Consider the following 26,458-nt stretch of genomic DNA (forward strand, 5'->3'; position numbering starts at 1 on the left):
GCTCAATCTCTCCTTCTCCTTCATCTCCCTGCATCCTCTCATCCTCACTGCCTCTCTCTCTCTCTCTCCTTCGCTTTCCCCTTCGTCTCTCTCGTTCTCACTCATTCAATCGTATCATCCTCTCACAGAGAGTTACCCCCCTTCCCCCTCCTCCCCACACTGAAACCTCTCCATCATCCTCCTCCCTCCGTCCTCCATCCCTTGTCATCTCCTTATTTCGCTCCTCTTTCTTTGTAGTGCCAGGAGCGCTTGTTCACGATTTACATTTAACTGGATCCATCAGGTTGTGTGTTAGGCGTAAAATTAAGCTAGTGTTACATCATGCGGTACAGTGTGTGCGTGCGTATATGTGTGTGTGGGAGTATGTAGAGTTGGAGTGCAGTGAAGGTTTGAGTCCCTGAAATGTCTCAGAGTTCCTGTTTGTGCGGGCTTCTAGATGTGCGTGTGTGTGCGTGTGTGTGTTTGTGTGAACTGTGTGTGAGTGAGGGCAGGAGGACAATAGTGAGAGTGTATGTTAAACAGGATGATGGTATTGCAGCAGATGAGGGTCATGCTCCAAGTCTTAAGGGTCAAATCCTGTTAGAAGTAAGAGGGATCAAGGCTTTAGCGAGGCACTGCCTTTTTTCTTAACTGCTGCAATATTCACTGAGAGTGTGCAAGAGGAGCTCTGTGAGTGTGTGTGATACATCCTGTGTGTGTGTGTGTTTGTGTGTGTGTCTGTGGAATAACTCAGAACCTCTTAGTCTGATCTGGTTGAGTAACAGATAATAAATAAAGCAGGAGGTAAGGTGGCAGAAGAAAATGACAGATTGTGCAGGAAAGGTGAAAAAATCATCAGGAAACAAAGACGACATCACTTAGATTCCCCCTTTTTTTTCTTTCCCTGAAGCAAGCAGTCTCAAAGTGTGGCCCGCAGGCCAGTGCTGGCCTGTGGGAATAATTTATGAGGCCTGCGAGTGTGTCAGTCATCCTGGTGCCTCCTCTGAGGTCTAAATCGTCGTTGGCGACGACCCAACCCCTAATCTGAACTCTGGGAAAACTCTTCTGTTTTTACTAAGTTGTTCTCCCAAGTCTTGGCGATCAGGGAACAAAAAAGAAAATAATAATTCTAACTGACAAACATCAAAAACTATTTGCATTTTTCCTAAGTTATGTCCATTGTGCCTTTCTACAGGGTTACCATTTAAACCTCAGAGGCTTAAACCTTTATCACCCAAGCATCATACAGGCCGCCTGGATTTATTTGTAATCATTGCTGTAAAATTACAAAAAATCGTTTTTCGTCTTTCAGGAACCATTTGAAAAACCCACCCTGATGATGATTAAACTTCTCAAAACTGACCCGAAAAAGGACAACTAACACAAAACCCCCAAACCTTCGTTACACAGGAAGCACTGACTAAAAGTCACACCCGCATTTTGAAGCAGAAAGCAGAAAACTTGGCACAGTAGAGACTAACTGAGCAGTGACTACTAAATCGATCACAGGGCTGATGGGAAATAAGGCCGATCACTCATGGACCTGAAGGAGAGCTTGAGGAGAGCGCAGCGTTTTGAGAAATGAATCTCATCTTGGGTGCACTTCACACAAACGTACAGCGAGAATGGACTTTCAGCTTGAAAGCAGAGACTTTGATAAACGTTATAAATAATAATAATAATCATGATAATAGTAATCCAAGCCGAGATCCAGGCCTACAGGTGCCAAATATCAGCCATTGATACATCAGCAACAGATATTGAAGAACAAGAGGACTTTATGGATGTGACAACAAATGTAAAAATCATTGTGATCATTGTGTGCAGCTCTGGAAGCTTTCTGGTATTTTAATCTTTAATAATAAGAAAAAAGAAGCATGGATTTGTAATTATTTTGTCTAATGTATATGCTGGCTCTGTTAATTGGCACTCAGTCTTCAAAGCTTTGAGATCACATTATTTGTCTCTGTTTGACTGTATTTAATTTAATTTATGCATCAATATGTCTCAGCTTTAAGCCCTTGCTTGCATTGTCTCCCTTCAGTTATGCATTATGTGTAAGCGCAAACAATGTGTGAGCACAGGCAGTGCATTATTTCATTATGTTTGCCTTGTTGGAAGACAGAAATCAATCAGTCATCACCAGACTTCTTGTTTTCCTGGCTGCACCAATCAAATATTCCTCATGCATCATTTCACATACATCAAAACAAAACCTGAACTCTTGACCCTTGCAGTAAGGTGATCTGGCGGCTCTGTTGAAAGCGTTTTGCTGGCGTGGAGCGGGCTCACTTATCGCCTTAAAAGAAAGGGTCACTGCAACTGAGTGGAAAGGTGATCATCCTGCAATGAAACATGTCTGTCACGAGGGTTTTGACGCATTGGCACATCACCGATGTCATCACGGCACATTAGGGAATCTCTCTTGGAAGAATGGTGTTTATTCCCTCGAGCAGAGTATTAGTGTCTTAAATAAACAATTTCAAGGTGCACTGAAGCTGCTTGATGGTAATCAGGGCTCACCTCCTTACTAAGACGCTCTGTGCTTGTATGTTATATTGTTTGGAAAATGTAAATATTCAGTATTAATATATAGTACTTCAGGTGGAAAATGTTAAAACTGCTTTATTTGATAAAGATAAAGACTTGGATCAGTTTTGAGCTGTGAATGTGCACTGATTGCTCCTGACTTCGCTGAGGTTTAACCTGCAAGTGACCTCAGCATACTTCTGCTACTACTTCTCCAGCAACCTTTCATATTTGTTTAATTTGTCCAATGCTTTGAGTCATTTAAGGGCCTGGAAATATATGAATGTTTTTCTTGTTTTGTGTGTGCAAGTGTTTGATTTTATTGTTGATTTATTGTAATGTTTACAATATCTTATATCTAACAATAGCTAAGCCTTTAGGAATTTCATTTCCAAAGCGAGGATATAATTGACTCTATTAATTGTGATGAGTGAGTTAACTCTTTTTTTACATAAACATGATTGAAAACAATAATTAATTACAGTATGAGATTTTAGAATATTTGTTACACACTGACTAGACTCACCTTTGCTGTTTTGTAGCCTTCAGAGCTCTCTTAATTCATGGTGGCACAGTTTCAACAAGGGGCTGGAAACACTCCTCGGAGATTTATGTTCATATTGACATGATAGCATCACACAGGTGCTGCAGAGTTTTCTTCTGCATGAGCTTTGTGACGTGGCATATTAATCATCCTGGTTGAAGCAGCCTTCAAAAGATGGGTACACTGTGGTCATGAAAGGAGTAAACAGCAATACTCAGGTGGGCAGTGGGGTTTAAATGATGCTCAGTCTGTAGTGAGGTCCTCAAAGTGTTGCAAGAAACTATCCCCACACTGTTACACCACCACCACCCTGAACTGTTGCTACAGGGCGGGTTGAATCCCTGTGTTCATGTTGTTTGAGACAAATTCTGACCGTGCCATCCAAATGTCACAGCAGAAATTGAGACTGAACTGTAGTTTCCTGTTTTTAGCTGGCAGGAGTTTTCAGTCTTCTGCTGCTTTAGCTCATCTGTTTCAAGATTTCACGTCTTGTCCATTCAGAGATGCTCCTCCGCTTACCTCGGGTGTAATGAGCAGTTACTGGAGTTACTATTGCCTTCCTACCAGCTCAAAGTAGTCTGGCCATTCTCAACTGACCTCTGACATCACCTAAAGAATTGACGCTTGCTGGATATCCTCTCTTTTTTGGACCATTCTCTGTAAACTCTAGAGATGGTTGTGCAGGAAAATTTCAGTAGATTAGCAGTTTCTGAAATACTCTGACCATCTCGTCTGATGTAAACAACCACTTAAATTACTTTTCTTCCTCATTATGATGCTCAGTTTGAACTTCAGCAGTTCGTCTACATTCCTGAACTCACCAAGCTGCTGCCATGTGACTGTCTGATTAGACATTTGTATTAACAGGTAATTCAGCAGGTCTACTTAATAATGTGGTTGGTGAATGTAAAACACAAATAGTGGCATTAAAACCCCGTTCCTGTGTGTAATAGTATAACGTGGGTCATAAAAGACCCCAATCTGTCATTGTGTTTGTTAAAATAGCTTGGTCCCCTGAGGCTACAATGTTGAATTACAGTGGTATGATTTTGCCTTTTATCCCCACACCCTGAAGACACACTAAGTTTTTAAAAATATTCTTCAAATGAAAACAGTTCAATTAGCCAGAATGCCATTAGTACTTTGACACACGCTCTAATTATTAGGCTGCCGTTCCTCTTCATTGCGGATTCTCTCTGAATGTTGGCCCAAAATAAAAGCAGCTCTGTCAAATGTGCACGATGCACATTGAATATACAGAATTAATTCCATTGCTGCATTTTAAAACAATCCCATCATGCTAATTTAAAATAAGTGTCTTTTTTCCCTTTTTTTTCCCCCTAATACTGGATTAGCCAAATAGCAGTGCCTTTCATACATTGGCGGCTGTACAAGGCAAACTGATTTGAGTGCAGTGCTGACCCTCATAATCCGAAAGTAGAACAAATACGATGATTTACAGCTTTGCGTTCTCTTTCCTGTTATTTCATTGTTTTTTAGTCCCAAATCATCAAAGCTGTCACTGAAGCACCTCACAAGGGAAAACTGTCAAGATGGCAACGACTGAACAAAAGTGAAGAACAGAGACTGTAAAGCTCTCCGAGGAGGCAGAGCGGTATAATTTCATGAATGAAAAATTAAGTCAATACAATTACAATAAAATGGCCCTGGAGCTCTTCTGAGTAGGAGTGCGTATTTATGTGAGATAACGGCTCAGTTGTTGTGTTACAGAATAAAAGTTGGCTAAAGCCTGAAAACCAGGAGGTTATGAGTGCAATTGTCTTCTTCACTGCTTTTTTTTTTTTTTTTTGTCTACTCCCCTCCAGCCTCCGTGGTTCATGCAGCTCTCTGGGGAGCTGTGGTTTCTGAAAGGTTTTTCAGTGTCCTTAATCTCTCCATCTCTTTGTGTCCAGGCAAAAAATATATCCGCATGAAACTCGAGAAGCCGACAGGGGCCAAGTTGTGTGAGAAAATGATGAGCTTCTTTCCAACATTTTGTAAGAATAAAAAAAAAGTAAGAGAGAAGAAGATAAAACTAATTTGGCTTCAGCACAAAGCTTTTAATTAGTGATTCTAAAACGGGAGGCCTTTAGATTCAGCAAAAAGAGGAATGCTTTGATTTCACTCTTTTTAATAACTAGGAATGATCCTAATTAAAAGAAAGGATGACAGTTTTAATCACGGGTTTCTGTTTCCATCATTATCCCAGAACCCAAACAGTACATAAATACAAATATCTCGTGTATGTGCAAAGGTGAATAGTGTACATCGGTGATTCTAAACAAACCCCAGACCACCAATTATTTCACTAACTGCAAGGTTTTTTTTTTTTTACACTGGAAGAGCAAAAAAAGACATCCAGACGTGTTAATTACCCCGTGGCTAGACACTACCTGGACCTACATATTAGCAGCACATCCACGTTACAAGCCTTTGGAATTAAGCATTTTCCTCTTTCCAGAAGAAGAAGTGAAGATTTAACCAAAGGGGAGCTGGATTTATAAATTAAAGGCCACTAAATATCTTGGCTTAAATGAGGACTTTATTTTTCTGAATAAATTTTGCTGCTTATAGAATTTTAATTGAAATAAGATAAATACTGTGGGCCAAATGGATGCTATTTTCCGATATCTTATATCTTGACACCCCTTTAGTCTCTTACATAAAAAAGTATAATATATTCACTTGGCCAAGCATAAATAAATGAATAAATAAATAAGAAACTGCTGTTTTTCTGAATTAAGAAGCTATCTTAAAATTCCCAAAGAGCCTCTATCGACTCGAAAGCTTGATTTCATGAGCAGTAAGCCCTCCTCCCACCCCTGCTTAGTTTAATGCACTTTTATTTGGTTTAGGCTTGAAAAATGTGGAGATACTGGCATCGCTGTATCCTGAGTCATCACACAGCCAGTCTGAACGATCCTGGAGAAACACTGCAGTGTCCAGCAAATAAACAGTCTGTATCAGCACTATGTGTAATGCTCGAAGATGCCAGTATATCCCAGTGTTTCAAATCTAAACAGAAATAAAAGTGTGTTGGGTGCAAGGGGAGCTTATTGCTCTAGAAATCAAGTTTGCCTCTATGGCAAGATACGAGAAACAGTACTGTGCATTTGGAAAACCTAATAAAAATACAATAAAATTGTAGAGGAAACTGTAGTTCTAGCCAGTTTTAGTCATGGCTTTGATGGGCATGTTTATTAACATGTGGGATGTCTACGTGACTGTGAGTCGAATGCCTTCGCAAAGTGTTGTGTCTGTAGTGCGACGCTGCTTCTAAACCTTTGAAATTCTGCCCCTGACAAATACAGCTCAATAATAATATTGAAGATAAAAAAAATATGAAGATAAAAACAAGTAAAAGCTGAACTAAAACTAAACATTTTAACCCTTTAAATTGTAAATCATGACACAATTGCCAGAAAATTCAGCTGTCTTGAAACTGGAGTGTTGATCTACATCCGGCATTTTGAGGCAATTTCTTGCTCATAGCTTGTTTTTCTTAAACAAAAACATATGAGGGGATTTAAAAAATGAAATCACACTGATGATGTAGAGGTGTCAGGAACTTGTTTATCTGACATGATACACAATAAATAGGGTTAAGCAATGGAAACTGACCTCAAATGATCAAATCCACTCTAGAATTTAACTGAAAGCAAACTGAATGTTAACCAAAAAGTCAAAATGAAAGAGAAAAAATAAACTATAATAACTCTGGTTTGGGCCTCACCTGGGAAAAAGTGTGATGAGGACATTAATGGAAGCAGATAAGGCTACGTCCCATCTGAGGCAGCTTCTTTTGAATTATGCCGTCGATGGCTCAGTTGAGACACGTTCATTTTTCCCAACAGATATTATAAAAGCACTAATCTGTTTTTACAAACATGACCATGGCATGAAAATAAAACCATTGTAAATGCTATTTCAAAGAGAGCGCCTTGAAGTTCTTTGATTTTTTTAAGCTATAAACAGTTTGATTATTCCAGGAAGCACAAGCAGTGAAATCCTCTTTTCAAAACCCCAGATCTGTTTGGAAGACATGAGCAGAGAATAAAGGCATTCGAAAATTTTATGTTGGTAGATAAAAAGATCTCACATCTCCAGTTTTGTACATCATCATGTCTTTATTCGAGTGTAAACAAACTCCGAAAAGAGCATCAGCCAGGTTCTTGATTATTGGCGTTAACATGATTAATTTGTTTTGCAGTCGTGGGTAAAACACAGTCACTCCACTGCAAAAAAGGGTCCTTTAAACAAGTCATCTTGCACCGTGTTCTATTATCTCATTTCTTTTTGTTTCCAACAGTCTTAAAAATTAATGCACTGACCATAACTTTAAACAGGCAGATTGTTCTATTAAAAGAAAAAAAACCAAACAGAAATAAAACAAAAACAACAACAAATGCCCTCGGAGCAAGAAAATGAAATGACCTTCCTCCACACCCCACGTCGTTCACAATAAATAAGACTGTAAAACTGTAAAAAGCTGAATTGTTTAGTTGATCCTAGTTTGCAGTGCGTATAATAAATAACATGACGCATCCATATTGACCTCAGTTCAGTCTAGCAGGGTAACTTTATCTCTTCATTCTTGCTGTATGCAGTGTTTCTTACTTCCGGCTAAGGTGCTGTGTGTGTGTGTGTGTGTGTAAGAGAGAGAGAGAAATGCCATCGCTCAGGAATGTGATTCAGTGTTGTTTTGTTGGTATGTTAATAGTTATGTTTTGAACACGAACGTGTGTCCAGAGGCTCATTAGGTTAGTAGTTGATCACAAAAAAAAATAATTTAAAAATCATTAAATATGTAACAATTGAAGGAGCTGCAAAAATAACCCTCTCAAACAGAACAAGTTGAGCAGCGATCACAGCAGTAGTGTTAAGCTCAGAGTGCAACAGAATCCGTTTAATCACTTCCATCATACAACAAATATATTTACAATCAAAAAACAAAACATAAATCATTAAAGAATTATTACCACATTCAGATTCAGAACCACAGACGAGTTACGGACTAGCACTGTGTGCGAATGTATTCATAGTGTGTGTTTGTGTTTATGTTACTGACCTATTCTGACCTTTCCACGCAACATCTCCCGCTGGCCTTAATGTGAAAACTTCACCAGTAGCAGCCTCCGTTTTCAGTGACCAAAAAAGCGACGTGTGTACTGTTAAGTGATCCTGAACTGAACCAAAACACAAAAAGAGCAAAGCGGCGTGGTTTTTTTAATGTTGAAATAAGGTGACTTATGTGAAACTTGATGCATTCGGACGCAGATCTTGAAGTGGTAAGGGTTTCTACCCTCAGCTGTGAAACTCTCATGTCCTGTATTTTTGCAGAATAAGCCCAGATTTCAGCACTTTAAAAAAAAAAATCCTGTTCCTGTGGTTCAACAACTAAACACACGTCTAAAAGAAACTCTACATATACTCTGAGGGTTTTGCAGATGCAACAAGGCAGATATCAGTATTCTAAAAGTCAGTACCCATTTGTGGTTTATTTGTTTTGGTATTCTGTACTTCAGAGAGCCACGCTGTACAAAATGCACCATGAGCAAACCACACGCACGTACCTTTTGGAAATGGGAATAAGTGGGGAGGAAGGATTCTGTCGAGCTCTGCTGTTAATGTTATTTTGACTGCAGAGAAGTTGGTGCAAACCTGTTGGCTGCATTTTGGCTCCAAGAAAAAGAAGCTTTCAAATGCGGTTACATTCTTGTCGGACCACAACTTTCACGCGTGTCACTTCTTTCCCGGCTGAAAAAAACAAACCGCGGTGTGGAGGAAATCTGTCTCCAGGTCTGGCTTTGAAGACGGAGGCTGGTTTGCCTTTGACAAACTGCTTTCTGAGCTGGTGCAACTCTAAAAGAGCATCCTGCTTTTGTTGTGTGATGGTATGCATTAATGTGGCTGTGTATGTATGTTTGTGTGCGTGCGTGCGTGCATACGTGCGAGTGTTGAATCCTTCTATCACACCTCCTTTTAAGGCTTTCAAGCTGCTTTGGATCAAAGTCAGTCCCAGGGGATAATTCAGCATAAACACAGAGTTCAGAAACATCATAGCCTACCTTCACACGCTGCTGAATTCAATTTTTCAGACACTTTTCAACACCTACTTAATCTTTTTGATTCACAAAAGGAGGCTGATGTCCCTCCAGCCGCTCATCTTCTTACTGGCATCAATTTGTTAGCTTCATCTGACTTTTGTTTTTCAGTTTAAAAGGAAATGTTAAATGCTGAAATACTCAACCTAATGACAAATTAGGATTAGAAAGGGCAAGTACCCCCCGCCCCCCAAAAAACTAAAGAAGGCCCGATAATCACATCTAAGACTTAACTTTAAGCCCTCGTCTTAGAAGTTGCAAGTGCAGCAGATGCGCCGCAGACGAAAAACAGCGCAGGGGTAAAGAGGAAAAAAACTGTGTTAAAAAAAAAAAAGTTAAAATGAGCCCCACACTGGCCACGAGATTAGAACAGATAAACAGTACATTAGGCTATACACGTCATCATAATTACCGATAGATATATATAGCAGTCGCAGTCGCCACCATCCAGTTTTAGAAACACGTTGGACTAAAAGGGAAAGGGACAGGAGGAGGAGAACTGTTTCTTTCTGTAGTACGGATTTAAATAAATATCGTGTTTTGTTTCGTTTTTCTTCATTAAAGCCAACTTTCCTCCGGCCAGGCGGTTTGGAAAGAGAGATACGGCAGATGATGGAGAGGTGTTGGTGGTGGTGGGGCTTTATGTGAAGTTCTGCAGGGGCTGGCTGACCCTCATGCAGGCCCAGTAGAAGGCCCGAGCCAGGGTGACGAGAACCAGGAGCAGCAGCACGGCCCACGAGGCGTAGATTCCCTTGTAGGTCTGAGCCTTCACCCACGTTCCAGCCTGCAGAGAAACAACAAGCAGAGGGAGCATTCAGGCATCCATCTGCTCCCCACAAAGCCCTTTCAAGAGGGACATGTAAGCAGTGGCAGAGCCAGGCATTTTTTTTAAGGCTGGAGAAACTTGTTTATTTAGTTAGTTTTTTTAGGTGGAAAATGCAGGTATGACTGCCATGCAGAAGAACAAAAGGATGAGAAGAAGCCAATTTTATATAAATCCTAAAATAAAAATAAAAACATGTGGAACAGTCACTCCTATTATTATTGGTGATTAAACACAAAAGATATTTATAATGCACTGTTAAAATGTGTCCATGTGGGAACAAGTGTGGCTCCACAACAAAAAAGTCCTGCTAAAAAAAACTGAAGTTACTGACTGTAACTCCAGTTCTGTGATTACGTGCGACCCAGATGGAATTTTGGATGGCCAGAAAATGCCGATCAACCTAAATGTAAGCCTAGGCTGCAGGTACGTTTGAATATGTTTCCTGCATTTATCCTCAGATCAGTTTTGTTGCTGTAATCTGCACAAGTATGAAGTAATCTCCGCCACGACTTTGCAGAGATTATCATGTCAAATAATCCTTACATAAATCTGCCAATAGGTTGATGAAAAACAACAACAACAAAAAACAAATCACTCAAAAGCTGGTAAATGTATTCTTGTAATGAGGGCTCATTAATAATCATAAAATTTTAACATTTTTAAACAATGATTACACAACAGATTCACAGAAAGGTTATTCTGTTCATCTGAATGTAATCACTCAAACAAGTCACACTGAAGAAGGCACTTGGACAAGTGATGTAATGTTTCACAGAAAATGCTCCATCTACATGAAAACAATCGCCTTCCTGAGATTTCCTTACCTGGAAACTGCTCTGTGTTTATACTAGAGATGGACCGATCCGATATTAGGTATCGGTATCGGTCCGATACTGAGGTAAATTACTGGATCGGATATCGGAGAGAAATAAAAAATGTAATCTGATCCATTAAATATCAAAAAAGCACCTCACAAAACTTGCGACACGGCGTAACTCGGCTTGTAACCGTAGCACGTCGGAGCAGTATGCCTCACGTGATAGAGCGGCTGTGTGTATTTGTAGCCTCGCTAGCAATCCAGCATTTCATCTCCGAGGAAGTTATCCCAGAGAGAAGTAAAGCAAGTGTGTAAGTTCATCTCTGAATGTTTGTAAAGCATTCCCATGTTAAGCTTAACAACCGATATATGGAGCGACTGCCTCTTCTCTCTCTCTCCCTCTCCTGCTGCTACTTCAATCATGAAACTTATTAATGATCAGCTGATCGGCTTTTCTGTCGCGAGTCCGTCTCTCTTCTTTGTTTTTGGCCCACTTTGCACCAGAAAGAGGAAACCAGCGGCTGAACAACAGCAGCACGTTTAACCTTGATAAGCTGTCGTTAGAATTTTTTTAATATTACTTTCTACACCACGGCTGGTAACTGTGCAGGGGCGGATCTAGCAAAGTTTAGCCAGGGGGGCCGATAGGGCATTAACAGGGAAAAGGGGGGCACAAAGACATACTTTTCTTTCTTATTCTCATTTAAAATGTCTAGCTTTTAATAAATAATTATCTGAATCTTACACCCAAAGTTTTAATCTGATGTAAAATGTATAGAAGTCCATTACTGTATATAGTAACTGTTAAGTCTAATATACCCTAGTAAGCTATAGTACTTTTTCCTTTGGGAAGGTACCATCTGTGCAGTCTGCAATTCTGTTGAAGAAAGATGTTGAATCTATTTAATTATTCTTGAAAAATAATTTATTTCTGTGCATTTTTTTTTCACACTGCATCAAATTAAAGCTGATTAGGTCGATTAAGCATCATGAGGTGGGGGGTGGTTCCCTATTTTTTTTTGCTGGGAGCTTGCAACCCTATTAGTTAGGTTGCTTAATATTTCTGCTAAGTACTCTTTAAAATACCAGAATAGGAAGGATGGAGTAGGTTTAAGTTTATTAGATTGATCAGTATTGCTGAACTATGAAATATTTTGGGTGCAGTGTATTTTTTACATACAGGTATAACAGAATAGCTTTAGCGTTGTTGTTTATTTAAACTTGAGTATGAACTTATACAAAATGCAGCAAGATATTAAAAAAACAGTTTTATTGATTAAAAAACACACTATATCGGATTCATATCGGTATCGGCAGATATCCAAATTTATGATATCGGTATCGGTATCGGACATAAAAAAGTGGTATCGTGCCATCTCTAGTTTATACACCACTACTGTGTTTAATCATCAGCAATTATTAAACTCTGGCTCTCTCTCTTATAGTTTGCCTGGTCATTTTAGGTGCCTGTCATTCTATCAGCCTGGTTCTGCCAGAGGTTTCTTCCTGTTAAAAGGGAGTTCTTCCTTCCCACTGTGGCTAAATGCTTGCTCATTTGGGGGGGGGGGGGGGGTCATGTGACTCTTGGGTTGTTGTTTTTTTACTTACTAATATTGTAGTATTTTTATCTTCCAATATAAAGCACTTTGGTAGGACTTATTTTGAATCGATGGTATAAAAACGAAACTAAACCGAAATGCAATAAATTGGACTGGATTACTGAGACTTTACAAGATTACTCCTTTAAATCAATAACATTTATTTAACCTTAAGAAATGTCTTTAAAAGTGGATTTTCTTGAACTCCGAGTATAAATCAAACAAAAAGCAAAACAAAAATACCTACGTTTTAAAAGTTTCTTGAGTTATGCCTGAATTATGATACTGCATTAAACTGCATCACAGCCCGGTGTAACAGGTCTTTTTCATACTATAATCATTAGCACAAGGAAGCTGCTTTCAAATAAAATATAATGGGCCTGTAACTGATAATTATGATAATGGAATAGATAGTAGTCTGTCAGTGTAGACATGTGCCACTTTTCTTGTTTCCATAGCTCTGAAAATGTGTGCATACACTACAGTCTGTTCTCAAGTTTCCTAGCTACCCTGCATTTCCATAAAAGCAGCTGCTCAAGATTTACTGTCTGTAAGACCAAGATAGACAGCTTTAGTTTTACTCGTGATGGCAAAGTGATGCAGACACACCAGTGGACAAGGACAAATGTAAACAAGCAGGTCGCCCACTACAGCGAGTACTCAGCAAAGTAGTATAGACTGGGCTTTAGATTAGGTTAGACTGTGTACTCTGTCTTGCAAGGGCAACCGCCATTCAACATGGGAAGATGAAGAGAAGAGCGTGACTTTACAGATGTGTAAAGAAAAGAACTGCGCTGGATTTATAAAATAAGAAAAATATCATACATTTAAATGAAATTTCAAGGCCAGCCCAAACTAAAACGATCAAATTTTCAGCTTTTAAACTGACTTGGCAGCAACACAATTTCTCCTCTCAAGGACAGAAAAACAAAGACCAGTTAACATTTAGCCCCATATCCACACTTAGTGATTAATTCACCAGCACCACACTAATGCAGTGACAGCTTTTTTTCCCACAATTTTTCAAGCAGAAGCTAATATTCAATACGTAGGAGTGACTGAGAGATAAGAGAGAAAACAGCTTTGCCATCAAGTATTAAGTGTGCAGCTGCTCAGAAGAAAATTATTTAATGAAGATGGCAAAAGTGACTTTGAGAAAACCCACAGGGATTTTCTGAGAGTATGGAAATATAAATTCCCTTTTCAAAGTCAAAACACTCGAGCAAAATTCACATGGGTATTAAAAGAAGCAGGAAAAGAAAAAGGATTTAGATGCGTTTCTGTTGTCAAGAATATCTAAACTTAATATTACCATCTATAATACACTATTATGCTTCCAAATGTTCAGGGCCAGAAGCAGAAATCCAAAAAAGCTCTCTGTATGCTCGATAAAAATAGAAATCATGAGGTAATCTTAACAGTTCAAGCAGGCCAAAAGACATCAATATGCTTTCAAGCTTCATCTTTCTTCTTCTATAAACGATGTGTGAACTTTTAATCATTCATGTCGTTCTCAAGGGTTTTTAAACAGTTTAACAGGCAACTCTCAAGACAAAATCCAGAATGTCAAAGCCGTCACAGAGTTGAATCTTAACTTCTTTTTTTCCTTTAACTATTCTGTTTAAAACTCATAATTAAAATTCAGCCTGGAAAGTCAGCTTGATCGGTTACTTGTCTCTGGTTCTTGCTGTTAAAAGGTTATTGACGCAAAACACCCCTAAAGATTAAACTGTCAAAACTTGCTGCTCATGCACCACTCACATAATTAAAAACACCTTTTCATAAAACACAACCTCATTCCACGTCGTGACATTTATTGCCACAACACCAGCATTACGCAATGCTTTCAATGCAGCACATTTAATGTTTGGATTACTGTTCTTAAAGCTGCCAGGCATGCAACCCTCTTATGCTCAGCCTCTTTTGATGCTCATCTTGCGCCCTCTGCTGTTCAGAAAGCAGAATGTCCTGACCATTTAGCCCTTCTGTGCATCACTGTTAGACTTTTACACCCCTCATTTACTCTAGACTCTCTAAAACAGCTGTTATCTCCTTTATTATTCTGATAATATTCCACTGCAGCATCTATTTACAATCACTTAAATGCAGGCAACAACAGATATTCTAAAAAGCACCGTGAGCTCTGATGGATTTTTGCACACGTCAAACTGAGAGAACAAGAGGCGACGAGGCAAAGCAGGAGATCAGAACTCAGCACAAATGTTCTGTTTTGTTATTCTGTGGGTGTTGAGCGCAGCGTCGCAGCCTGACACAGCTTACAGTTAAAGCAGGTTGTGTTTGTGCTTTTTCTCAATGACAAATAGAGGCCTGTCACACCGTGTCTGCAGAGCAGCCGCGAGGCGCCAACCTTCCATGTTAAACAAGCGACGACAAAAGAAAAGATAGCAATCATGTTGCTTCTCCCTGCTACCTTTGTTTTATCTGTAATTGTGGACTTTTCGCTTCATAAAACAAAACAGGAAGGACATGAGAACCATTTTCTAAAAAGATAAATGCCCAGCAGACAGCTATTCATAATCTCTTTTTTAATACTGAACAACAGCTCCTTGACTCATGTGGGTGTCAGACTGGCGTTGGGCGGTGTGTGCTCACCATCAATCCGGCGGTTGAAATGCTGAATAGCAAGCAGAGTAGAAAACACCACAAGCTCCGCCTCCGTGGATACCTCTGACCAATTGAAGACCTGTAGAGGAGAGATAGAAATTAATATTGCTTATTTAAATGCAGCAAAAAACCCTGCAGGTTTATGTATTTTTCTGTTCAGACTCATTGTGTGAGAAGTTCAGCCATTAACTATATCAAGTGCTTCCTGTCTTTTCCTTACTCATAACTGCTGTCCTCTTTATTTTAATATCTCCAGTTTTTCCCAAGGAACTCCAGTAATTTGCATGACCCTTAAACGTATTAGGAATAATATCTGCATCAGTACCGTTTTGTGTTTATCTCAAACTACCCAAGTTGCCACAATGTCCAGCCTCTCAGTAAAACTCTACATACACAACCCACAGAGTGCATACAATTTCACTTAGAATACAATTGCACTTAAGCCCTCCTTACTGTGAAGGAACAGGGGAAAACACACCAAATAAATGGTAGTTAGAGCCACATGTGCCACATGAAACAGGAGTTTCAGACCTTGATGAAGTAACAAAGATATTCGCCGATTCCAGCTTTCTATAATCAAAATGTTAGAAACACAAACAACGCCTCTTTCCTGCCATATTGAATCAGGAGGTAGGACAGTGATATTAATTTTCCATCTTCTGAGCTGGCCAAATAACACCAGGCTGTCTGTGCAGCTGGCTGCGTGACCAGTGTGCAGAGATACTACAGTAATATTCAATATTACTTAACTCGCACATCACTGACCTCCCTTTGATTTTATTTACTTAAGAAAATGCACTTTTGCGAAAACATGCAGATGTTCAAACCTAATGTTGGCAGGTTTGTACAACTAGTGTGTTCACCCTCACAAATAGACTGCATGCAGTACACTACAAGTACCCAGATTATGCAAAATGTAGAACACTTGTCACCCTCCATGGCTGCCATCGTGCCCAAGCGTCAGACGGGGAGGGGCCACTGAATAATTTTCAGCCAGTAGGTTGGCATTAAAATTACATGTGTTTGCTGTTTATGTGTGTCAAAATTTTCCTCAGTATTAAAGGATTTGGTATGGGGCGTGTGGACAGCGCCTCAACAAGTTATGAATGCATGCAAAATGTGGCTGCTAGAGCATCAAACTTGAATCATTTGCCATGTTTGGTTTGAGACAACGCTGCTACCTTTGTCACATTCGGGTTTTCCAGTCAGGTTCAACAGCGTGACAGCAAGCAGCGTGAACAATATCACCCCGAAACTGGAGCAGCTAAATATAATTCAGCCATCATTAACTGTGTGTGTTGGTTTACACCAGAATATTTCCTTTTGTGTCATGTTAAAATACATTCTAAAAACAATTACAATAACTACTTTTGGTAGCTTAATTTTAGTTTGCATTTCTACATTCTTCATTTTTAACTGCAAGTGCAAAGCTGAAATAAAACATGGATGATGGTGGTACACCTGCAGAAACGTAACTGTCCAGACTGAATGCAGGTTCTGTAGATGCTTTTGTGTTGACAAACTACAGTTTTGTGACTAAATCTGTTCACAAAAACTGCATTTGCACACCTGTGCACTGCAGTAAGACAGCTGACATACTGGCACGTCTCTTCAGTACCAGAACAAAAGGCAGCTATTTGCTTTGTATATCCGTTCTGATTATTCAGTTTATCTTTTTTTTTAACGTATAATCAATAACATGTATATAACCGCATTCTATATTATTTCAGATTTATCATGCAATTGCAATAGATACTAGCATCCTGCATCCATTTCTCACCACGTTAAGAAGCTCATGGAGACAGTGATACAGTAATCTGTAACCTGAGGTACTAAACATACATGGACATACAATGTGACAGATCAGAAGCCTCATGATATTTAATACTAATTGAGGTCTGTGAGGAAACAGGAAGTAAGAGATTTAATTAAAGTGACCCTGAAGTCACTGCTTATTACCTTTTTGTTACTGTGTCTGAGTAAAACCTTACAGCTTAATGCCAAACGATATAAAAGCAAAAATTGCGTACAGTGAGAGGAGAGTGGTGTAATGGATGATTTGCTTATAGCTACTTACACTTTCCTGCAGTGTGGGCACCTGGCCAGCGTCCGATCTGTGAACTCTGTCCACTGAAATTACAAAGAGAAAGATGTGAGCTTCGGCTTCAGCTAAAAACGTTTGCCAACTTAGCAGTTATGGTGGCGACACACTTACACTCACTTTAATTCTCTTTTTGACCTCTAACAGACAAACTAGTGATTCTGCTTCTGTTAGGTTTATAATAAAACAGGCACAAAAGTCTGCCTTTGACTTCGCTCAAAAAAATAAAAATAAACATAGCACCAGGTAAAAATTAAATAAGTATAGCTGTGCAGCAGATTGATAAGCAAATGTGAGCAGGTGTTGGAGAGAAGTCCTTCACAGTTTGTTTATAAAGTGCTAACAGCAGATAGATTTTTTTTCCCCCATCCATTTGGGCTGGTCAGAAGATTTTTATCATCAGGACTGGATACTGAAGGGAGTGAGAAAGTGTAAAGGGCCTGCAACTGAAACACTGCAGTAAAATAACACTCTTCCAAATAATCAAAATTCAAATACAATGATGTCTTCCAATGACTATCAGCATAAATTATCTAGATGAAAACACGATGTTTCTGCATTCTTTTTGTGGCCAACATTTTTTGTCTTTTCTTTAGCACATCCCTACAAACTCACAGTCTGATGTGAGTTTATCCAGGATGACAGGAAGAACAACTTGGATTAAAATCAGAAATAAAAATTTAAAAGTTAAAAGAAGGCATTGTGTTTTATCAGGACCTCAATACTGAGCAAAATAAACCTGAATAGGATTGCTGCTATAATTGAGCAGCCCCAGGGTAACTTTCTTTCTTTTTTTTAAATAAATGTTGAGTTTTCCTGGCTCAAAATTGGCTTTTGGCACACACAGGTGAGTCAAAGTCAGTTTTATTTGACTTTACAGAGGTCTGACCATTTGAAATTTTACCAAAATTTTAAGCTTGAGTAATGAAACCCTCCTTCTAAAAAAAAAAAAAGTTTTTATACAAAGCATAAAAAACATGCAAATGTAATGCAAATGAAGAGGACTTTCTTTCTTCTGACAGGAACATTTGTCGTTAACGTCTCTCAATCATATGGATATCAGCTGCAAGGAGCAAAGAACTCTCTTCAAGTCTCTCTTCAAGTCACATCAATCATAAACTCCACATAAGGCTCTGCTGGGGTGTGAAGAGCTCAGATATATGTTAATGTAACGTCATGTTAATTTACCAATAGTGCTTGGACAAAACAAAATGCTCCTGATGAAACAGTGCACCCAGCTCATTTAAAGTAAAAATGAGCTTTACCTAACAATGTAATGTGGGAATTTGACACTTGAATTCAACAAACGTGTGATGTTTCAAAAGGAAAGTTAACATGTTAAATAATGAAAAAATAATCAGGATTATAATTTTTGCTACAATCGTGCTCCTCTACTTGCAGATTAATTGTCTTTAAAGTCATGCAATTTCCTTCTTGCAGAAAAATATGTAACTTTCAGTCACATAAAGTAATAAATGAGAACATAAATCATTGCTTTAATTCCAATAACATGTTACATCAGGGCTAGACAACTCCCCCCCCCCCACAGGGAGGTACAATGATAAAGTGCGAGAAGGACCACTATTTATATTAAACTTGATGAATTTTGGTAGACAGAAAAAAAGGCCCTTTCTTCTAAAACCAAGAATTTCCTATTACAAAGACATGAAACATCATCTCCTCCTTTAGGCTGCTCCCCCTAGCGTATGATCTGCCACTTAAGATACTGCACAATCCCAATATTCTACAGAACATATTAAACGTTTAAGCTGAGAAACTATATTATTTCACAAAAGTTTTTGCTCTTTCTAAACTCAATGGTAGCAACTTGTCTCAGAAAAGTTGGGTCAGGGCAACAAAAGCCTGGAAAAGTAAGTGGTACTACAAGGAAACAGCTGGAGAAACATTTTGTTACTAATCAGGTTAATTGGCAACAAGTCAGTAACATGATGAGGTATAAAAGGAGCATTAGAGGGGCAGTTTCTCAAAAGCCAAGGTGGTTAGAGGTTCAGTAATCTATGGGAAAAAAATACCTCTAAAACTTGTGGAAAAAATTTCAGAATAATAATCTTCAATGTCAAATTGTGAAGACTTTGAATATCTCATCACCTGAAGTGCATAAAGCCATCAAAGATTCAGAGTTTCAGGAGAAATCTCTGTGTGCAAGAGACAAGGCTGAAAATCAATATTGAACGTCTATGATCTTCTGGCCCTCGGGCATGATTCTGTCACGAAAATCTCTGCATGGGCTCGGGAACACCTCAAGGAATCATCGTCTGTGAAGACAGTTCACTGTGCCATCCACTAATGCAGGTTAAAGCTCCATCATGAAACATGATCCAGAAACACCACCAGCTTCTCTGGACCAAAGCTCATTTAAAATGAACTGAGGCAAAGTAGAAAACTGTTGTGTGGTCACACGAATCAAAATTTTTGATTGTTTATGAAAAACATGGATGTGAGATCCTGGACTAAAGAGCAGAGGAACCATGTGGCTTTTTATCAGCACTGTTTCCTAAAGCCAGCATTTCTGATGACATGGGGATGCATCACTTCTTACACATCTGGAAAGACATGTATATGTCTTTACAGATGTTAGAAGACGAGGGAATCCTACTCAGCAGAAAATATGGATGGACCTGTCACAACAGTTTGACACGTGTTGCTGTCATCAAATTCAAAATGACCTTATTATGTTCTTGAAATGGTACATTTCCTCAGTTTAAACATGTTCTATTGTGAATACATTATGGATTCATGTGAAATTTGTTTGCTCCCAAGTAATTCACTTCAACACCCATTAACCAAATACTTCCTGTTAATTTTTTTTCCCAGGCGAGACCCTGGAGGATAGTTTCCCCTTTAAGAATGTCTAAGGCCAGACTCATATGGTTCACAGGCTAAATGTGGCTATTGAGCCCTTTGTTGCCCATGTGTGCAATAGATGATTTTGATATAAGGTAATATTTTGCTTTTTATGTCAGGTACAAGTTATGAACTAGTCTTAAAGGCCTTTTTTTTTCTTTTTTCTAAATACACCTACTGATATTCAATCCAAATATCCAAATTCTTGGCAGCAGGTGCTGCTTGCTACACAAAAGCAAAATAAGAAAAACTGTTCTCTCTCACGACACAGACAGTTACTTTCTTCCCAACATTGGGCCGTGATACATTTGTAAACCCTGCAGGGCAGAATTCACTGTGTGCATGCTGTACATTATTCTTGTCTTGAAAGAAACACTGAGAACATTATCACCAGGATCTACAACAAAAGATTAACTGGAACGCCACCCAGGGTACAGATCTGAACTTTTTGTTCAGCCGCCCTGTCTTTAAGCATGTAGGAAAGGTCCAGCTGAATGCTAAACGCCCAGCACCATCCATCTCACCTCGGAGGTGGGTATAGTCAGAGAAATCGAGAACGGCAGTGTATTCTATTCTTCTCCTTCTCCCAGTATACCCACCTCCTCTCATCCACCATATATCTAAACCATCCTTACCTGTCCCACTGATTGTTAAAAGAGCAGCAAGAAGAATTTCCCTTCCTCGCAGAAAATGACCCTAATATATCAGCAGAGAGCTGATAGGGTTATTGATCTGTACCAATAATTCAACATATACTTGGCGTAGTGCTTTTTGGATGTTCAATAATTCACTCACTACAGTACATTTCACAACAAAAACCTTGCAGGGCTACTCAAACTGTTACAGGTTTGTAGCTTTGGCTGCAGACGATAAAAGCGTCACCCGAAAGACAGTGTTTTATTCAGCTGTTCTGCATAGTAACACATCCCTTCTGCAAAAATGTGTTTTAGTGGCTCTGGACCTTCCTTAGTGACAGGACTTTCATTGGTCATCTACAGTATTTTTAAGAAAAATACAGTAAATAGAGGTTATGACAGCACAGTTATTAATAACGCCATGCAGAAATATTACATTGATACTATGCATGAATGAATATTCTGAGTTACAGGCCCAATTTACTCTTCCAACTAAAATGCGTATCTCATAATATTGATGCTCAGAGTTGGTAATAAAAAAAATTATCTTTTTGTCAGACTTGGAGTGGGAGTAAAATTGATTTGATTGCAGTTTTTAGTAAAGATTAAATATATTTTTCAGCCTTTTAAATTTCAGCACACCCCTCTGAACCTTGAGCTCCTGTAACTGTAAAAATACTCCCAGTATTAAGTAAAATTTTGCATGATTTTGTTAGATGTGCTAATGTTATTGTACAAAAAAAAAAACCCAAACAAACTCAAACAGCTGAATCTGAGGGGAAACCTTTTTTAAGATTCAGCTGATTTAATATGGAATATTAACCACACAAATTGTACTGATGTTTCAACTCCTACACGCTGCTTCAGAGGTTAATATTTATAATCAATAGATACATTTTTAAAGGGGACCTGATGTGCTTATTTCTAGTTCCACAGTTATATATTAGTGGACTCTCCAGATTAAATATGCATGGCTAATAGTACAAAATAATCTTTTGTTTCTCTAACAATGTCTGAAACAAGCTGTTCCTCTCCCTTTTCCTTGCAAACAGAAGGTTGAAGGTGGAGCGAAGAGCTCAGGATAACCATATTATAGATACCGTCCTCATTGACATCCTGCAGAGCCAAGAGCAGAAAAAAACGGTCTGAAACTGAATATTCAGAAGAGTCTGAAGACTGATCTGTTGACTTGTACAAACCCTGACGTCATGATTTAAAACTATGATCAGCCGCCACTGTAATATAAGCCTGGAATTAAGAAAAGCAAAACATGTTTCTTTTAACTATAGCAAATATTAATGACACCCTAATAATTAGATTTTAGGAATTACACATCTTAAAACCCACAGCACTGTATGCACACAGCAGATGAACAGAAAACCTAACAAAAATCTATTGATTAGTTTTTGGAACTTGAGCCATTACCTCACCAAACTGCCAGGTTATGGTCTCTCTGAACTGCTTCGTAAGATGTATTGTTGTTCCAAATGGCTACACAGGAAGATGAAGTCAAAAGCTGGCCATCACAGCGAAGGGAAAGGCGTGATATCTTTTTAAAAACAGTGATAAGGGTGTCAGCTTCAGGGAGACACTGACAGGTCTGTACTGAGTTGTACGTATTAAATATGCCACAAATAAAAATAATGAAAAAAGGAAAAGTAGAAAGAGGAATACACTGCTGTTTAGAGATAAGAGGAAAGCATGTGTGTGGTGGGGGTATGACAGTATCTGACCAAGCAACACAGAGTTCAGACAGACCATAAATCCTGCTTAAGTGTGTCACGCGAGGACACCTTGGAGAGCATGGCCAGTTCGATTCACTGACTCTATAATTTTCACAGCTGAGCTCAGACTGATCTCGCATGTACTGGTTTTACATTTCTTTGCACAAAGGATTAGATTTCCCTTTCAATCCTAATCCAAACTACTTATTGAAATAGTAGTATAACAGAAATCTACCACTGCACAGCTGAACGTGAACCTCTACTGAGCTTATGCGCCAGTAAAAAACTGTTGAGTGGCTCGTTGGGTGCAGGGGTCGCACAAATCTCATCTTTGCTGTTCCTGTTGTTCGGGATCTTTTGAGCTCCATCTCTGTGTTCTTTTAATGTTTCTAATATAAGTGTGCCTTCATACATAGATGTGCTTTCATATACATCTATGTATGAAGGCGCACTGTGGTTTTACAGGTGGTTAAACCTCTTCTAAGGTTGGACCTGTGACTTACAGTGCAGTAGAGATTTTCCCAAACATAGATTAACCTTGTCTATTTAGTCAAGCTCTCCATTGAATTAAAATAAAGGTCTAAGCTTAATTCAGGTCTTGAAAACATCAGAAGATACTGGGAGATGGGCATCGTTACCTTGAACCTTAAGTCAACTTAAATAAGCCTAATCCACAGCTGATTCGGCGTTATACTTGACAGACACGTTTGAACCCACCATCATTTAAATCAGTAATTCTCAAACATTTTCTGGCATACACCATTTAAGGAGGTTCATTCCCACATCCCAGAGATTTTTAAATCAAAAAAATGAAAAATTATTCAAGTTGACTTTTAAACCCTACCCATATATTAATTCGATTCTGCTTTACTTCCCTCACAGTTTGAGAACCACTGCTTTAATCTAAATGAGCAAATTCCCCAAAACCTTGAAGGCAGAGCTTTTTATGATTCAAAATCCTGTGGTTATTTCCCCTAAAGCTTCTCATTTATTCTAATTAAATAGATGTTTTTTAAAAAAGCAAAGAACTGGTACCAGGAAGGTGTTGCTGCAGTGTCCACAGGAGACGCGGGCTCCAGCTGGCTGGGGATCAGGACTGGCCGGACCAGGGTGAACCGGGCCCAGATTTATTATCCTCTTACTGGAAGGAGACAGACAGACACACAATGTCAGCATTCACACCAGAAGCGACTCGAGATATTATTCAGTGCAAGTGCTAGCTAATAATGCAAGCTGATGCTGGGAGCAGTCGTCTCAAGGGCTGACTGCAGCCTCATGAAATTCATCAGCATCCACTCCTCTCATTACTACACACACTGCTTTCCTACAATCAGCTTTCTCAGATGGCTACAGTAGCTCAGAATCACTGATCAGGCCGCGGGGCTGAGATGTGTCTGGTTTAGTCAGCATGTCTGGTTTGAATGCAAAATAGTAATACTGGAGGTAAACTCTTAAAAGTAATTTACTGCAGGAAAAGTGGCCAAAAAGGAATGTGCATACACAACATATTTTATTACTACTTCAGGTTAATGGATGTCTTTTGCTAAACTGTAATACAATAAATTATGGCATATGAACAGTTCATTCAATACAATTCAGTTTTATTTATTTAGCAATAATTCACAACCTTAATAATATAATATTAGAAATTCCAACAATCGGACAAGTCCCTACGAGGGAGCACTTGGCAACAGTGGGAAGGAAAAACTCCCTTTTAACAGGATGAAACTTCCAAGGCTCAAGGAGGGGCAGCAATCCACTGCATCCAGTTGGGTAATGAGAAAAAGAAAGTGCAAAGAAAGGCAGGACAAATGGCAAACTACAGCAGAGAGGACCAGAGTTTAATAATTGCTAATAATTACATATAGCAGTGGTATAAACACACTACTATGAAAAGAGATGAGTGAAGAAGATCCGCTCAATCCATCATAGGAAGACCCCCAGCAGCCTAACAAAGGGAGGATTCAGGGTCCAGTCCTAACTATAAGCTTTATCAAAAAGGAAAGTTTTAAGCCTAATCGTAACAGTAGAGACTTTACAGTAGAGTAAAGTCTCTGTCTCCCAAACAGAAAACTGGGAGTTGTTCCCATAGTAGAGGGGAATGATAACTGAAGGCTCTGCCTCACATTCTACTTTTGAAAACTATAAGAGCCACAAGTAAGCCTGCAGTCTGAGAGCGAAGTGCTCCATTAGGATAATATGCAACAATGAGGTCTTTAAGATAAGATGGGGACTGAATATTTAAGATTGTGTATGTGAGGAGAAGAATTTTAGATTCTGAATTTAACAGGGAGCCAAACATAATATGGTGGAAATAACAATCACAAAATATTAATGTCAAATTGTGTTGTTTCTCCTGCCAATACATTTACATTTTGTATGCCATTGTTAAATATGCAACATATTCTCATTCTGATGAGGTCAGGTAGGATATTTGTTCGTTGTTTAAAATGTATACAATAATGTCAAATGAAATTAATGGCTATAGAATTACTGATGTCAGAAATATTTGTCTTCAGCTGCATTTACACGCCAGATAATGCAAGCCTTTTTATCCCTGAGCCTCACTTCATGATCTGCATTTACAACGACACATTAACTCTGAGTTTCACATCTTTATGACAACACATTTTGTAACAGTCAGTTGAAATTGATGCTTGTTTACATAGCAGCATAAATCTAAAAATTAAAAAAAAAAAAAAACATCTAAAAATGTTGCTCTTGCACATTTTATGCCTTGGGCATAAACAAAAATCTTTTCTCTTACAAATTACACATGGCAGCTGCAGCATAATGTTGAGACGACATGCCAAAGCTGTGCATCTCCAGTGACTGACATCAACCATCTGCTTCTTACTATAACAGTCCCATACTATGAAAAAAGTCCCCTCTTTATGTGTTTAGGTAATTTCCTGTCAAGAGACAACCAACTGGATCTGAACTTTCAGCAACCTTTAAAAAGAAAAAAATATAAAAGACATATCCCAAAAGTTACATTTCATAAAACCTAACTAACTTTTCCAGTTAACTTTGCCCTTCTTTGTTCTGAAGAGGCTGCTGTGCTCATTATGCCCTCTGAGATTATAATATGAAGGAATTTGCTAAGTGTTCATTTGGTTGGTAGCTGCTCCGCAGGAATTCGGTGCATAATTAAAAGCAGATAGATGCTGGATGAATATTGTGATTTTTTTTTCTTTGCTGCGAGGTTCAGAATAACAATTAAATCTCAACATAACCCCCACATCTCCAAATACACATTTAAGAAAAAAAAATACACATAATGCATCCACTATATTATCCACATAGACACACCTCTCATAATACTAATGACATGCAGAAGTGAAACTCACGATGCAGTTGTTCTAATTAGGCCGTGATTTCCTCATCCGGCTGGCTGAGCACTGCATGTAAACTGTGCTGGGAGCATAGCCTTAATTGAGGGACTGCTGCTCCCATTGCACCTTGTTTCCTCTGCTTCACTTCTCTCTCACAGAGAGATACAGTGTTATTGCAGTCTCACAGTGGCGTGCGTACACACACAGATTCACAGACATACACAAATAACTTCTCACCAATATGGTCGGGGACAGGCAATCCTCTGGGAAGTGACTTTGCAGATGAGCAGACAGTTGCAGGGGCATCGCACGTACTTCTTTCCTGCTGGGGCATTCTTAATGGGCTGCAGAGGGAGACAGAAACACACAGGAGGGAGAGATAAGACCGCAGAACAACACATTCGAATAGGAATAGATAACAAGCCAATTATTCATGATGGACGAGAATTAACCAATACTACACGAGGGAGAGGAGTATGCCAGGAGATATTGGCGGTGAGTGTACAGAAGCTGCAGGTTAAGGAAGATAGTTGTGATTTATTATGGGAAACTGTTTAAAAGACTATTAAAGAGTGCAGTCAACAGACAACTAACCAAATGAACACCTATGGGAGATTTTGGACTGATGTTTAAAGCCTTGTCCACATATAAAAACAATTCAGGGTCCATCGCTTTGTACCTGGTTGTAAGTGGACATACATGGTGGTGACTGTCATAGTAAAACCACTATACAGCTGGTGTAATAATCACATTTTAATTTCAATTACAATTTCAGC

The 26,458-nt window shown here is 38.9% G+C and overlaps 1 protein-coding gene across 1 annotated transcript in view; it reads right to left on the reverse strand.

The window, feature by feature from the left end:
• Window positions 1-7,160: 7,160 nt before the first annotated feature.
• Window positions 7,161-26,458, reverse strand: part of pip4p1a (phosphatidylinositol-4,5-bisphosphate 4-phosphatase 1a) — a 29,756-nt gene continuing 10,458 nt past the window's right edge. Inside the window, exons 3-7 of the mRNA XM_063462443.1 lie at window positions 25,920-26,026; window positions 23,383-23,488; window positions 17,100-17,152; window positions 15,011-15,101; window positions 7,161-9,940 (exon numbers count right to left, since the gene is read on the reverse strand). Of these exons, the coding sequence (XP_063318513.1) occupies window positions 9,797-9,940; window positions 15,011-15,101; window positions 17,100-17,152; window positions 23,383-23,488; window positions 25,920-26,026 (501 nt within the window). The 3' untranslated portion in view covers window positions 7,161-9,796. The remainder of the gene's footprint in view (window positions 9,941-15,010; window positions 15,102-17,099; window positions 17,153-23,382; window positions 23,489-25,919; window positions 26,027-26,458) is intronic.

The sequence above is a fragment of the Pelmatolapia mariae genome, linkage group LG18, assembly GCF_036321145.2.
Source record: "Pelmatolapia mariae isolate MD_Pm_ZW linkage group LG18, Pm_UMD_F_2, whole genome shotgun sequence".
Classification (NCBI taxonomy): domain Eukaryota; kingdom Metazoa; phylum Chordata; class Actinopteri; order Cichliformes; family Cichlidae; genus Pelmatolapia; species Pelmatolapia mariae.